General features: G+C 45.0%; 1 protein-coding gene across 12 annotated transcripts in view; it reads left to right on the top strand.

Moving 5' to 3' along the window:
* Positions 1-15,144, top strand: part of LOC308343026 (protocadherin gamma-C4) — a gene marked incomplete at its 5' end in the record, with an annotated part of 174,801 nt that overhangs the window by 73,862 nt on the left and 85,795 nt on the right. Inside the window, one exon of one of the 12 annotated variants that reach the window (XM_080803831.1) lies at positions 4,940-4,980. The exons of 10 other annotated variants lie outside the window; for them this stretch is intronic. In XM_080803831.1, the coding sequence (XP_080659957.1) occupies positions 4,940-4,980 (41 nt within the window). Of the gene's footprint in view, positions 1-4,939; positions 4,981-7,397; positions 9,819-15,144 lie in introns of those variants that run through there. One more of the 12 variants, XM_080803830.1, reaches the window with a different exon arrangement.

Genomic DNA, 15,144 nt, shown 5'->3' with positions numbered 1-15,144 from the left:
TGTTTTGAGTTTAATAATATTAAGCTGTGCATTAAGTATCAAGGCAAGTGCTTGTTTCAATGAAACATTTATTGCAAATAATATCCCGGGTACACTTAGGTATTTTTCTTCATTTATTTTAATAGTTTAAAAAACTAAACATTTGAGTGGATCTGGTGAGCAGATCCACAAGTCTCTGAAATTCTATGGAAGTTATAGATATATGTATTTTCCTTGGATAATGAGTCAGAACTTGTTTTCCATTGCCAGGGTTTCTACAGTCCCCAGAACTTAATACTAACTACCTTAGAAGAAATTTTCTCTTCTACTTTTGGTTTTTCTGGTTGTTTTCTTATATTTATCTTTTCTTGGAGTTTAAATTGCACTCTTTCCTAATTTTTTTTCTTCTACATTGCAAGATAACAAATTTCCAAGAAAGCAAATGAAACGTCATTGCCTTTTGTACTCAGTCTCTATCTCTGATTGTCTGATATAAAACCTTCGAAGACAAAATATAAAATCTTTGAAGAGTAGTGACATAAACAGTTCTGAACGCGTTCTCTAAATAAAAGATGTGAGTCTGCAGGCACCTGGGTGGCTCAGTCAGTTAAGCATCTGCCTTCAGCTCGGGTCATGATCTCAGTATCCTGGGATTGAGCAGGGAGTCAGGTTCCCTTCTCATCAGGGAGTCTGCTAGTCTTCCTCTCCCTCTGCTCCTCCCCCTGCTCATGTTTTCGCTTGCTTGCTCATTCACTCTCTCTCAAATAAGTAAATAAAATCTTTTAAAAAAGAAGATGTGAATCTCTCATCTCCTCACCATTGAGGAGAGAACTGCTGCTGGGTTGATAGGCATATACCATTGAAGATGCATGAACCACTTTACTTTGGGCTTCCATACAAAATGCTGAAAGAAGAGATTTTTTATGTTGGCATCAATGCTCTGGGGAAAACAGGTCATATGAATAAATATTTATTTTTTAAAAAAACATACATCACAATTCCAACTTTGTCTTTGTAATTGTAGCTTGAAATTCTTAAAGATATTTTTCTTTGAATTACAACACAGGCATGTTATGTTTTTTTTTTTTAGTTTGTGGTTACTTGCTCTGTTGGGGTCCCTTATCAAAGGAAGGAGTCTGAAACAAAGTTAAAGTTATGCAAAGCTTCATTCTATGCTAAGCATTAGAAGTCAGACTGACCTGTCAGGGTTGCCTCTGAAGAGAGCGACTCCTCCCAGTCTCACAGACTAACTTTTGTAGAGCAAAAGCCTGGCCACACATAGGTGGCCAATGAGATTGTAACATTGTATAGTCATGTTAGTCCACACGCAGGTGGCCAATTGAATTACAATTTACCCTATAGTAGCTGTTTGAACTAACCTATTACTCCGGTCAGAATTGGCGCTCAAGTTTGGTGCCCAAAAGGCAGAGTTTACATTCTTTGGTGGTTAGGGAGATAGTATATGTGCTTTTTACTGATTGGATGTCTCCACCTGGCCTGACTCGTCCTTGTATTCTGGGCTCTGTTATCAGGAACTGGCCGACATGGCCTTGTATTCTGGGCTCTGTTATTAGGAACTGGCCGACTATATTTTACTGGTTTTCCCCACTTGCTTCTAAGTAAGTTCCTCGATGGGGGCGGGGGGGGTAGGGTCAGTTTAAGTTTTACTGCACAAACAACAAAATTTAACCGAGATGGAGTCGCTCTGACTAGATAGGTCCTTACAGCTCAATTCATTTAAATAGGTCAAACTGACTTCTAATTATATATGCCTACAATAGACGTTTTTCAGAAAAATTCACGAAGGCTCAATAAAACTATTTTAGAAAGAATATTTTAGAAGACTATTTTGAAAACCTTTTCCACAATATTATTGCTAAATGAATTTAATTAGTTGATTAGTTAAAACTAAAATAAAAATTATAAGTGAGTTATAAAGGATGTTATCTCATACAGTCTCTAAATGAATGCCTATTAAACATAATGGGACCATTTCAATCAAAATTTCAAATAAGATAGTAAGACTTTTGTGAATTTAGTTAGAAGCTTATGTGAAATAGAAGAGGTATTGCTTAACCTTTTAAAGTGGGTACATTTCTGCTGAGAAAATAAGTGTTACAAGTGTACACTTGACCAGTTATTTTCATTTACTATTTTATAGTACTTTCATGCCATTTATCCTACTCAGTAAGAAACCTACAAAGAGTAGTTGGCTTAAGGAATATCACTTGAGAAACCAAAGAAGTATGGTAAAATAAAATAAAATATCCAACAAAGAATATCTTTCGTTGTCCACTGCATACATTGCGGGTGCAGTAACTTCTGAGGACTCTGAGCGCCGCTGTTCACCTATTGGGAGAGAAACGCAGCCCGCGCTCAATCCGGATTCTTAGGGCTCCGGCCATACAAAGCTCCTCAGTTCCTACCAACCGGCTGCAGAGCTGCAGCAAAACTCATTCCAGAATTTAAGGTGCCTAGGCTGCAGAGGTCCCTGAAGCCAGAGAAATAAAAAGGAATCGGCCCAAACACACAACGTGCGCAGTGAGTACTTGGCGAGAATTCCTTGATTAGACAACAATGGCTGCTAAAAGGAACCGCTCCCACCACACAGCGCTGGTTCTGCTCAGTCTTTTTCTCGGTCTATCATGGGAGGCTGAAGCCCGGCAGATCCGCTACTCCGTTCCTGAGGAGCTGGAGAAAGGCTCCTTCGTGGGCAACATTTCCAAGGACCTGGGGCTGGAGCCCCGGGAGCTGGCGGAGCGCGGAGTCCGCATCGTCTCAAGAGGTAGGTCGCAGCTTTTCGCTCTGAACCCGCGAAGCGGCAGTTTGGTCACTGCAGGCAGAATAGACCGGGAGGAGCTCTGTGCTCAGAGTGCGCGGTGTCTGGTGAATTTTAACATTCTTGTAGAAGATAGGGTGAAACTTTTTGGGGTAGAAATAGAAGTAACTGATATCAACGATAATGCCCCAAAATTCCAAGCAGAAAATGTAGACGTAAAAATTAATGAAAATGTCGCTCCGGGAATGCGATTTCCTCTCCTGGAGGCGGTTGATCCGGATGTGGGTGTGAACTCCCTCCAAAGCTACCAGCTTAGCTCCAATAAGCACTTCTCCTTAGCGGTTCAGAGTCATGGCAATGGAGTCAAATACCCGGAGCTGGTGCTGGAGCACGCCCTGGATAGGGAGGAAGAGGCAGTGCACCACCTTGTCCTCACTGCCTGGGATGGGGGCGACCCCCTCCTATCTGGTACGGTTCTCATCAGTGTGACTGTCTTCGATGCAAATGACAACGCACCAGTCTTCACATTGCCAGAATACCAAGTGAGTGTTCTGGAGAACTTGCCTGTGGGCACACAGCTGCTGACAGTCACTGCCACAGACAAGGATGAAGGAGCCAATGGAGAAGTAACATATTCATTCCGAAAATCACCTGACGCGCAATTGTTGAAATTCCAACTAAACAAAAATACTGGGGAAATAAAATTATCAGAAAATCTAGATTATGAAGAAACAGATTTCTATGAATTAGAAATACAAGCAGAAGATGGAGGAGCATATCTTGCAATGGCAAAAGTATTGATTGCAGTAGAAGATGTAAATGACAACAGTCCAGAGGTGACCATAACATCTCTGTTTAGTCCCCTGATGGAAGACTCGCCTCTGGGAACTGTTATAGCCCTTTTAAACGTTCACGATCCAGACTCTGGGCAGAATGGACAGGTCACCTGTTCCATATCAGAGAATCTACCATTTAAGTTAGAAAAATCCATCGATGGTTATTATAGGCTGGTGACACACAGAACCCTTGACAGGGAACAGGTATCCTCTTACAATATTACAGTGACGGCCACAGATGGAGGAAATCCACCCCTGTTAACAGAAACTCACTTTACCCTGCAAGTGGCAGATATTAATGATAACCCACCCACCTTTCCCCACATCTCCTACTTCACCTATATCCTGGAGAACAATCCTAGAGGTGCTTCCATCTTCTCTGTGACTGCACTAGACCCAGACAGCAAAGAGAATGCTCAGATTATTTACTCCTTAGCTGAAGACACTTTCCAGGAAGCACCTCTATCCTCCTACATCTCCATAAACTCTGACACAGGAGTCCTATATGCACTTCGATCCTTTGACTATGAACAGTTTCGTCATTTACAGATTCAGGTGATTGCCACTGACAGTGGAGACCCACCACTCAGCAGCAATGTGTCACTGAGTATATTTGTGCTGGACCAGAATGACAATGCACCGGAGATCCTGTACCCCACCCTCCCCACTGATGGCTCAACAGGCGTGGAACTGGCCCCTCGTTCTGCGGAGCCCGGCTACCTGGTCACCAAGGTGGTGGCGGTGGACAGAGACTCTGGCCAGAACGCCTGGCTGTCCTACCGCCTGCTCAAGGCCAGCGAGCCAGGGCTCTTCGCGGTGGGGCTGCACACGGGCGAGGTGCGCACAGCGCGGGCCCTGCTGGACAGAGACGCGCTCAAGCAGAGTCTAGTGGTGACCATCCAGGACCATGGCCAGCCCCCGCTCTCGGCCACCGTCACACTCACTGTAGCCATTGCTGATAGCATTCCAGATGTATTGGCCGACCTGGGCAGCCTGGAAGTCCCCCTTGACTCCCAAGCTTCAAGCCTCACGCTCTATCTGGTGGTGGCGGTGGCGGCAGTCTCCTGCGTCTTCCTCGCCTTCGTCATCGTGCTGCTGGCGCTCAGGCTGAGGCGCTGGCACGCGTCGCGTCTGCTCCAGGCTTCAGGAGGCGGGCTGGTGGGCGTGCCGGCCTCGCACTTCGTGGGCGTGGACGGGGTGCGGGCTTTCCTGCAGACCTATTCGCACGAGGTCTCCCTCACCGCGGACTCGCGCAAGAGTCACCTCATCTTCCCCCAGCCCAACTACGCGGACACACTCATCAGTCAAGAGAGCTGTGAGAAAAAGGATCCTTTGTCTTTGTTAGATGATTCCAAGTTTCCTGTAGAAGATACCCCTTTGGTTCCAGTGAGTTCTAGTTTTACTCTCCTTCTTTCAAGAATTATAATTGGCATTACTTTTAGGTTTACAGCATAATGATAGAAATTTCCGATCTTTATTTTTTCACTTTTTTCCTCCGGTTTAATGATATTTGTCTCTTGCTAAAATAACGAGGAGTAGAACTTAGTGGTTATTGAGGTTGGTGTGTTTTTACTTTCTGGTCAGTATTCACCTAATCCCAGTGAAGGCCTGTGGTCATAGGCTATTATGATTTGCCTTGGAGAACCTTCTATTTTACATATTTGTTGAATACAATATGACAGTTCCTGAGAGTACTTCTATACAGAAGTGTCTCTCAATTTATGTGCACTTCTCTTGGCCACATGCTGAAACCCTGGCCCCTTAGGCAACTCTAGTTCTTGTTTTGAAGGCGGGTCTGGTAATAGGTGCATATCAGAAACAAATGCATTAGCTTCACTGGAAACAATGCCAAAACAAGGCTCCTCAATGTTGTTCTTCCCAAGGAGAAGAGCAACACCACTTCTCAGTACTTTTGTGGTTATATTTTTCAAACTATACCCTGTAGCGACAGTAACAGTTGAATATGCTTCCTAGAGAAACTTGAATTTTTCATTAATATTTTCTTAACAATTGATAACAATGTGTGCTTAAATTTTTCCAAGTGTAATCATAACTGGTAACAATGAAGCATCCTTTTTGCTTGTGATTCTAATTTCATACTGTTATGTGGAAGACATAGCATTTTAATTTGACTTTCCTTGCCTGGTAGGCATTCTATAGAACCTAGAGAAGGTTAAATGAAGCAAATTTTGGATACTGCTGTCAGCATTTTTTTGTTAAATTCCCCGATCTCTAAGGCTGAAAAAAAAATATAGCCTGGGGAGACAAATTTGTACATGTTCCCAAGAACAGCAGCAAAAGATGTGTGCCAACAGTATTTCAGTGGCTCTTTAATGTAGAAGAAAGGAGACCCACATGAATATCTGAAAACTCTGAAATTAAGAGTCACAATAAATTTAAAGTCAAGAAAGAAATATCGCTTCTGTGGGAGATCTGAAATAAGCAGAGAAATACACAAAACTATTCTAGAAGTCCAATATGCCATCCATTGCGCAACAGAGCCATCTGTCACAGAATTATTCTAAACAAGTGATCAGTAGAGTTACTGATGAGCCTATTTACTTTAGTGAAGATGGTGATGTATTTGGTTTGGTACTAACATTCTTCTAAACTAATATGGTAGAGGAAAGTCCAAGAATGCCCTAATGTGTCTCAAAATACTTATAAGACCATGATTTTTCTCATGTCATTCAACAGTTGTTGAACAGTAGGTCTGTGGAAGGAGACAACATCCTTTTGGGTCATAGTTATTAGCTTAAATCATGGAAAGAGACATTTTAAATTTCTGACTTTGGGAGTAAAAATTATTATGCATCTATCTGAAATAACTGTTCTGAAAAATACAGATTTTTAAAACAAAGTCTTTAGACATGGCAGTTATTGTAACCAAGTGTTTTAAAATACTATTATTTAAAAGCAGTACAGAACACTCTAGATGATTGTAATGAGTAAGGGAATGACTGCCTTCTAGTTCCTAAATATGGGGAATGGGTTAATACTTTCTAGCTAAATATAAGCTAGGATTGAAGATGAAAAAGGTTTTTTGCTTATCTTCAGTACTTGCCTTTGTGGATAAATACTTTTAAAAGGAACAACAGTGATTACCTCTGGATGGAAGAGTTGGAGAGCAATGAGCCATGAGATAGAAGACCTACTTTCCACTCTATATTCCTCTGTGCTTTTTGTTTTTGAATTTTGAAAAATCCTTTTACCTGTTCAAAGTTTATGTAAATTTTTAACATATAAAACATATGGTAGTTTTGACCATGTGAAACATGTTTCATGATGAAAATGAAATCAATGAGAAATAAGATTCAATATTTTTAGCTATCACCTTACATTTTAAAAAGATTTCCTGGGGCGCCTGGCTGGCTCAGTCGGTAGACCATGCAACTTTTGACTTTGGGGTTGTGGGTTCGGGTGAACCCACGTCGGGTGAAGAGATTACTTAAAATAAAATATTTTTTAAAATTAAAAAATGAAAAATAAAAAGATTTCTGAAATACCGAAAAACTAGTTTGCGGTTCCACACAAAGCCTCTGGGCGCCGCTGTCGGCCAGTACAGGGCAAGCGCAGTCGCCCGGGATTCCTCAGATTGTAGCCAGGGTTTTCCTGTACAGGCAACAACATAAAGAAAAAGAACCCGCTTCCACAACGGGTTAAGTACTGCGCAGACTCTCTCCAGTACACAAAAATTCCCAAACTGGAAGCTCTGTATGTTCTAGGGCCGAAAGCTACCAGTGCGATAGCGTGCACTCTCTCCAGCTGGAGAGACTGGGACCCCGCAAGAACTAGAGAGAGCGATGGGAGGGAGCTGTTTTCAGAGGCGCCCAGCCGGCAGGCTGCAGGTACTGTTTCCCTTTCTGCTACCTTTGCTCTACCCCGCGCTCTGCGAGCCGATCCGCTACTCCATTCCCGAGGAACTGGCCAAGGGCTCAGTGGTGGGGAACCTCGCCAAGGATCTCGGGCTCAGCGTCTTGGACGTGTCGGCTCGGAAGCTGCGAGTTAGCACGGAGAAGCTGCTTTTCAGTGTAGACGCAGAGAGCGGGGACTTACTCGTGAACGACCGAATAGACCGTGAGCAGATATGCAAAGAGAGAAGAAGATGTGAGTTGCAGGTGGAAGCCGTGGTGGAAAATCCTCTAAATATTTTTCATATCATTGTGGGTATTGAGGATATTAATGACCATGCCCCTCAGTTCCATAAGGATGAAATAAATTTGGAAATCAGTGAATCTGTTCCCCTGGGGACCGGAGCAATTCTTGAGTCTGCAGAAGATCCTGATATTGGTATGAATTCACTGAGCAAATACCAGTTAAGTCCTAATGAGTATTTCTCCTTGGTGGTGAAAGACAGTCCTGATGGTGGCAAATATCCAGAATTAGTACTGAAGAAGACCCTGGACCGAGAAACACAAAGCTCTCATGATCTGGTGCTGACAGCCTTCGACAGCGGAGATCCACCACGATTCAGTACGGCTCAAATCCAAATCCTGGTGGTGGACGCCAATGATAACCCCCCAGTGTTCAGCCAAGATATATACAGGATCGGTCTTCCTGAAGGTGTACCCCCAGGCACTTTGGTGGTGAAGGTGAGCGCCACTGACCAAGATGAAGGCTTCAATGCTGAGATCACGTACTCATTCCTTGGTGTAGCTAATAAAGCCCAGCATGTGTTCTCTCTGGATTCTGCTACAGGAAACATTATAACTCACCAACCCTTGGATTTTGAAGAAGTAGAAAGATATACCATGGATGTAGAAGCCAAGGACCGAGGATCCCTCTCTACGCGGTGTAAAGTAATTGTAGAAGTTCTGGACAAAAATGACAACAACCCTGAAATAATCATTACTTCTTTCTCTGATCAGATTTTGGAGGATTCCCTTCCAGGAATGGTTGTGGCTCTCTTCAAAACACAGGACCAGGATTCTGGGGAAAATGGAGAAGTTACATGTAGTTTAAGTAGAGATAATCCATTTAAGATTCATTCTTCATCTAATAATTACTACAAGCTGGTGACAGATGGAGCCCTAGACCGAGAACGGACTCCGGAATACAACGTCACCATAACAGCCACTGACAGGGGAAAGCCGCCCCTCTCCTCCAGTACTACTATCACTCTGCACATCACCGATGTCAACGACAACGCGCCGGTTTTCCACCAGGCCTCCTACGTGGTCCACGTGGCCGAGAACAATCCTCCAGGCGCCTCGATTGCACAAGTCAGCGCCTCCGACCCCGACCTGGGGCCCAACGGTCGCGTCTCCTACTCCATCGTCGCCAGCGACCTGGAGCCACGGGCGCTGGAATCCTACGTGTCCGTGGGCGCGCAGAGCGGGGGGGTGTTCGCGCAGCGCGCCTTCGACCACGAGCAGCTGCGCGCCTTCGAGCTGACCCTGCAGGCGCGCGACCAGGGCTCGCCCGCGCTCAGCGCCAACGTGAGCCTGCGCGTGCTGGTGGGCGACCGCAACGACAACGCGCCGCGGGTGCTGTACCCGGCGCTGGGGCCCGACGGCTCGGCGCTGTTCGACACGGTGCCGCGCGCCGCGCAGCCCGGCTACCTGGTCACCAAGGTGGTGGCGGTGGACGCCGACTCGGGACACAATGCCTGGCTGTCGTACCACGTGCTGCAGGCCAGCGAGCCGGGACTCTTCAGCCTGGGGCTGCGCACGGGCGAGGTGCGCACGGCGCGTGCTTTGGGCGACCGGGACGCGGCCCGCCAGCGCCTGCTGGTCGCTGTGCGGGATGGGGGACAGCCGCCGCTCTCGGCCACGGCCACGCTGCTCCTGGTTTTCGCCGACAGCTTGCAGGAGGTGCTGCCGGATGTCAGCGACCACCCGGAGCCCTCTGACCCCCAGGCTGAGTTGCAGTTTTATCTGGTGGTGGCTTTAGCCTTGATCTCGGTGCTCTTCCTTCTCGCATTGACTCTGGCCATTGCCCTTCGCCTTCGAAGCTCCTCCAGCCCCGCCGCAAGAGGTTGCTTTGGGTCTGCTCTCTGCTCCAACTCTGGCGCCGAGATTACCCCCAACTACAGTGAGGGAACATTGCCCTATGCCTATAATTTATGTGTGCCAGGGGATCAGACTAATCCAGAATTTAATTTTCTCACATCTGCTGATCATTTTCCAGCCACACAAGATACTCTTAACAAAGATAGCCCTGCAGGGCTGTTGGCTAGCATTTTAATTCCTAACGTTGAAGCAGATAAGAAGACTTTTGAACAGGTAAGTATTTAAAATAATGCTTTTTATATTATAATATGCCAAAATATTCCAATGTAGTATTGGTATTTTTAAAATATTTTATTCATTTATTTATTAGAGAGACCGCTAGTGAGAGAGTGAGAGCATATGAGCAGGGGGAGGGGCAGAGGGAGAAGCAGACTTCCTGCTGAGCAGGGAAGCACAGATTCGGGGGCTTCATCTCAGGACCCCCAGCTAACGACCAGAGTGGAAGGCAGACACTTAACCGCATTAGTGCGGTAGGGGACTAAGCCACCCAGGCGCCCCTATAGCATTGTTGTTTAAGGATTTCTAGATTCAGGGGCACCTGGGTGGCTCAGTTGATGGAGCATGTGACTCTTGATCTCAGGATTATGATTCAAGCCCACTTGGGCATAGAGCTTACTTAAAAATAAATATATAAAAATAATGATTCTAGAGTCAATCTATTGATAAAGTTCCTTAAAGTAAACCTAAGTTAAACCTAATGATATACTGTTTAGACTGAAGTTTACAATGCTGCAGTCCTTCTGCTATGCAATTTAAAGTAAAATATATATAGAAATCTCTGGAAAATTTTTCATGAAATAGAATAATTCTTTTTTTAAAAGATTTTATTTATTTGACAGAGAGAGATCACAGGTAGGCAGAGAGAGGGGGAAGCAGGCTCCCTGCTGAGAGGAGAGAGCCTGAGAGAGAGCCTGATGTGGGCTTCGATCCCAGGAGCCCACGGTCCTGGGATCATGACCTGAGCGGAAGGCAGAGGTTTAACCCACTGAGCCACCCAGGAGCCCCGAAATAGAATGCTTCTTAACCTAAGAATATGGAACACAATTATAGTTCTATATCATGGTATTTTAAATAACAACCTTAATCCCATCCAAATTTTCTCAAATGTCTCATCTTTATATTATTCAATAAATATTGGTGGGAATTATAGTCATGAGCTCTCGTATTTTTTTCGAACCATGCTAGTTCCACATCCACAAATGCTATTCCCTTCAGTCAGTAAAAATCAATAGGAAGCAAATCTAACCTGCAAGTTTTCAGTTCCAGTAGTATTTGAAAATATTTTTTTAAATTAAACAAGCCCTTTTAATAAGTAATCCTTTTACTAAGTGATCTTGGTAAGCCTTTAATATCACATTATACAGTTCTTTATTGTGTGCAATTTTCAGTGTTACAAATATATGTAGTTCTTGAAGTGTGTAATAACGTCTGGAAAAAACACATCAGTTGGGTTTCTTACTCGTTGCATTAATAAGATTCGGCTCTAGGCGCCGCTCTTCACCAATCGGGGAATGGGAAGCTGCAAGCGGCAGTCCCTCCCTCCCCCATCTCTACAACACAAAGCCGAGTAATACGGATACTCACAGATCCTGATGCTGGAAACTTAAGTAGTTCGCTCTCTAATATATATTGGATGCAGTCATTCCGGAACTTCGTAGATACATAAGCTGATTCAGAACAAAACAGTTCAAGAAATCAGGGAATATAGGCTCAGCTTACTGCTATGGGGAATCCGCCACTGCGCCTGGACCGCAGCGGGCTGGTCCTCCTATACATTTTCCTGAGGACGCTACAGGAGTCTGGGGCAGGACATATCCAATACTCGGTGCCCGAAGAGACAGACAAAGGCTTCTTCGTGGGCAATATTTCCAAGGACCTGGGGCTGGAACCCTGGGAGCTGTCAGAGCGTGGAGTCCGCATCATCTCCAGAGATAGGATGCAGCTTTTCGCTCTGAATCCGAGAAGTGGCAGCTTGATCACTGCAGGTAGGTTAGACCGGGAGGAGCTCTGTGAGACACTGTCTTCCTGTTTTTTAAATATAGAGATACTTGTGGAAGATACCCTGAAGATTTACGGAGTGGAGGTGGAAATAATGGATGTTAATGATAATGCTCCCAGCTTCCAGGAGGCGGAAATAGAGATAAAAGTCAGTGAGTACGCAACTCCGGGATCCAGATTTCCCCTTCCTAGTGCTAGGGATCCAGATGTGGGAATGAACTCCCTCCAGCACTATCAGCTCAATCCTAATAGTTACTTTTCATTACAAATGCGAGGCGGAACCGATGGGGCCAAGAATCCTGAACTAGTGCTGGAGGGGAGTCTGGACCGAGAGAAAGAGTCTGCTCACCACCTCCTCCTCACAGCCTTCGATGGAGGAGATCCCATCCACCAGGGTGCTGTTGCCATTCGTGTGGTGGTCCTCGATGTAAATGACCATGTACCAAAGTTTACACAGTCTGTATATCGAGTGAGTATTCCTGAGAATCTCAGGTCTGGAACTCGGGTGCTCATAGTTAATGCAACTGATCCAGATGAGGGAATCAACGGGGAAGTGGTCTATTCATTCCGGAATACAGAAAGCAAAACTTCTGAAATATTCCAGTTGGATTCTCAAACTGGAGAAGTCTTAATACGAGGGTCTCTGGATTTTGAGAAATATAGATTCTATGAGATGGAAATTCAAGCCCAAGATGGTGGTGGTCTCTCCACCACTGCTAAGATTTTGATCACTGTTGTGGATGTGAATGATAATGCTCCAGAAATAACTATCACATCTTCCACTAATTCAGTTCTGGAAAACTCTCCCCCAGGTACGGTTATTGCTCTTCTAAATGTGCAAGATCAAGATTCTGGGGAAAATGGTCGAGTTTCATGTTTTGTTCCTAACAGTCTGCCTTTTAAGTTGGAAAAAACTTATGGAAATTATTACAAGTTGATAACAACCAGAATGCTGGACAGGGAGCAGGTCCACAGCTATAACATAACCCTGATAGCCACAGATCAGGGATTTCCACCCTTGTCTACAGAAACTCACATTTCACTAAATGTAGCAGATGACAATGATAATCCGCCCACATTTGCTGACTCATCTTATTCCATCTACATTCCTGAAAACAATGCCAGAGGAGCCTCCTTCTTCTCAGTGATGGCAGTGGATCTGGACAGCACTGAGAACTCCCAGATCACTTATTCCTTGGTGGAAGATACCCTCCAGGGAGCACCTTTATCCACCTACATCTCCATCAACTCCAACACTGGCACCTTATATGCACTGCGCTCCTTTGACTACGAACAGTTCCGTGACCTGCAACTGTGGGTGACAGCTCAGGACAGTGGAAAGCCGCCACTCAGCAGCAATGTGTCTGTTAACATATTTGTTCTGGACCAGAATGACAACGTGCCAGAAATCCTGTACCCCTCTCCCCCCACTGATGGCTCCACAGGTGTGGAGCTGGCGCCCCGCTCTGCAGAGCCCGGCTACCTGGTCACCAAGGTGGTGGCGGTGGACAGAGACTCTGGCCAGAACGCCTGGCTGTCCTACCTCCTGCTCAAGGCCAGCGAGCCAGGGCTCTTCGCAGTGGGGCTGCACACGGGCGAGGTGCGCACAGCGCGGGCCCTGCTGGACAGAGACGCGCTCAAGCAGAGCCTGGTGGTGGCGGTGCAGGATCACGGGCAGCCCCCTCTGTCGGCCACCGTCACGCTCACCGTGGCCGTGGCCGACAGCATCCCGGACGTCCTGGCGGACCTGGGCAGCATCGGGACCCCCGCCGACCCAGACGATGCGGACCTCACGCTCTATCTGGTGGTGGCGGTGGCGGCAGTCTCCTGCGTCTTCCTCGCCTTCGTCATCGTGCTGCTGGCGCTCAGGCTGAGGCGCTGGCACGCGTCGCGTCTGCTCCAGGCTTCAGGAGGCGGGCTGGTGGGCGTGCCGGCCTCGCACTTCGTGGGCGTGGACGGGGTGCGGGCTTTCCTGCAGACCTATTCGCACGAGGTCTCCCTCACCGCGGACTCGAGCAAGAGTCACCTCATCTTCCCCCAGCCCAACTACGCGGACACGCTCATCAGCCAGGAGAGCTGTGGGAAAAGCGAGCCACTCTTGATAACTGAAGATTCAGCTGCTGGTTTAGGCAATCTTGACTCCACGAATAATCAGGTGAGATTTATTACCTGCCTCCGAGTTGCTAGTATCTCTGCACAAGTCTTTTAAGTGGCTTTTTCAAAACAAAACCAAAAACCAAAATCAATACTTTTTTGGAGGGGGACATATTCATTGCATATATATTTAGAGCAATACATGTGAGTTCCTGTACTTTATCTTTCAACAAATTAACATCATTTTTCAGGAAAGTTTTCTTTTCTCTCCGCCCTGGCATATTCTCTTTTGATTCTAAAGGTCTAGTTCAGCTATTATGGCTTGCTTTATAATAAGTTAAATTTTAGTAATATTTTTCTATCATCAGTGTCTGTGACTATCAGTGTAAACTGGTTAGGATTCAAATTATGATTCACAGTTTTTATTTTCCTATTACAACTTCACATTGCCTCCCCTAATTTATAATTATATTCTCCCATTATTTGCTTCATTTCTAATGTTTAAATTTGACCCTCTTGGTTCAGTGGGATACACTCTGTAGCTCTTTTCCTTATCTATACACACATACACACACACTTACATGTAGGGGTTTACAAATATAAGCTTTTCTCTAAGCATGAAACAATTCTATTTTGGTCTTTGATGGGTGATGATGTGTTTAAATTATGTTAATTATTTCAAGTTTCCTTCTTTTATTTTTACTACCAAAACAGATATATTGACTGCCTTTTTACTACTAGAATCTCTTGGGAGAGAAAATGTAGAGTACACTTTTTTCCTCTCAAGTTCTAGATACAGTGGAGTCATTTGAATGTTCTGAGTAGTTGAATTGGTTTTTTTTTTAAGATTTTATTTATTTATTTGACAGAGATCACAGGTAGGCAGAGAGGCAGGCAGAGAGAGAGGAAGGGAAACAGGCTCCCTCCTGAGCAGAGAACCCACTGCGGGGCTCGATCCCAGGACCCTGGGATCATGACCTGAGTGGAAGGCAGAGGCTTTAACCCACTGAGCCACCCAGGCGCCCCAGTAGTTGAATTGTTGAACGGGTATTATTTCCTTTTATTCTTTTACTTGTACTTTAGTGTGTGTGTGTTCGAGATTTTTTGATGTAGTCATTTCATCTGCAGAAATAATTTTGATCCAGTGCTTCTCAAAGTTACTTACAAATTGGCTAAACATGCTTACATTTTTCAGATTTACTGATGTGGACCAGTTTGTAAATATAAGAGATGCAGTAGTTATTTGGACCTTATAAGACTGATTTAGCTGGTATTACTATTTGGTATTTCCTTTTTGTTTTTGTTGTGTTTTTTTTTTCCATATGCCCATGAGCCATGGATTCCTTTATTTCCCTTGAAAATTCATTTTGTATCATATGTAAGTATATTCAATCCTTATATTCAGAACCAACTTGTTATTGAAGCCCTGGTAGTTACCTAATGACCT

The sequence above is a fragment of the Martes martes genome (assembly GCF_963455335.1).
Source record: "Martes martes genome assembly, chromosome: 5".
In the NCBI taxonomy this organism is placed as follows: Eukaryota; Metazoa; Chordata; class Mammalia; order Carnivora; family Mustelidae; genus Martes; species Martes martes.
Note: the sequence above shows the minus strand (reverse complement) of the source record. Positions and strands in the feature narration are given on the sequence as shown.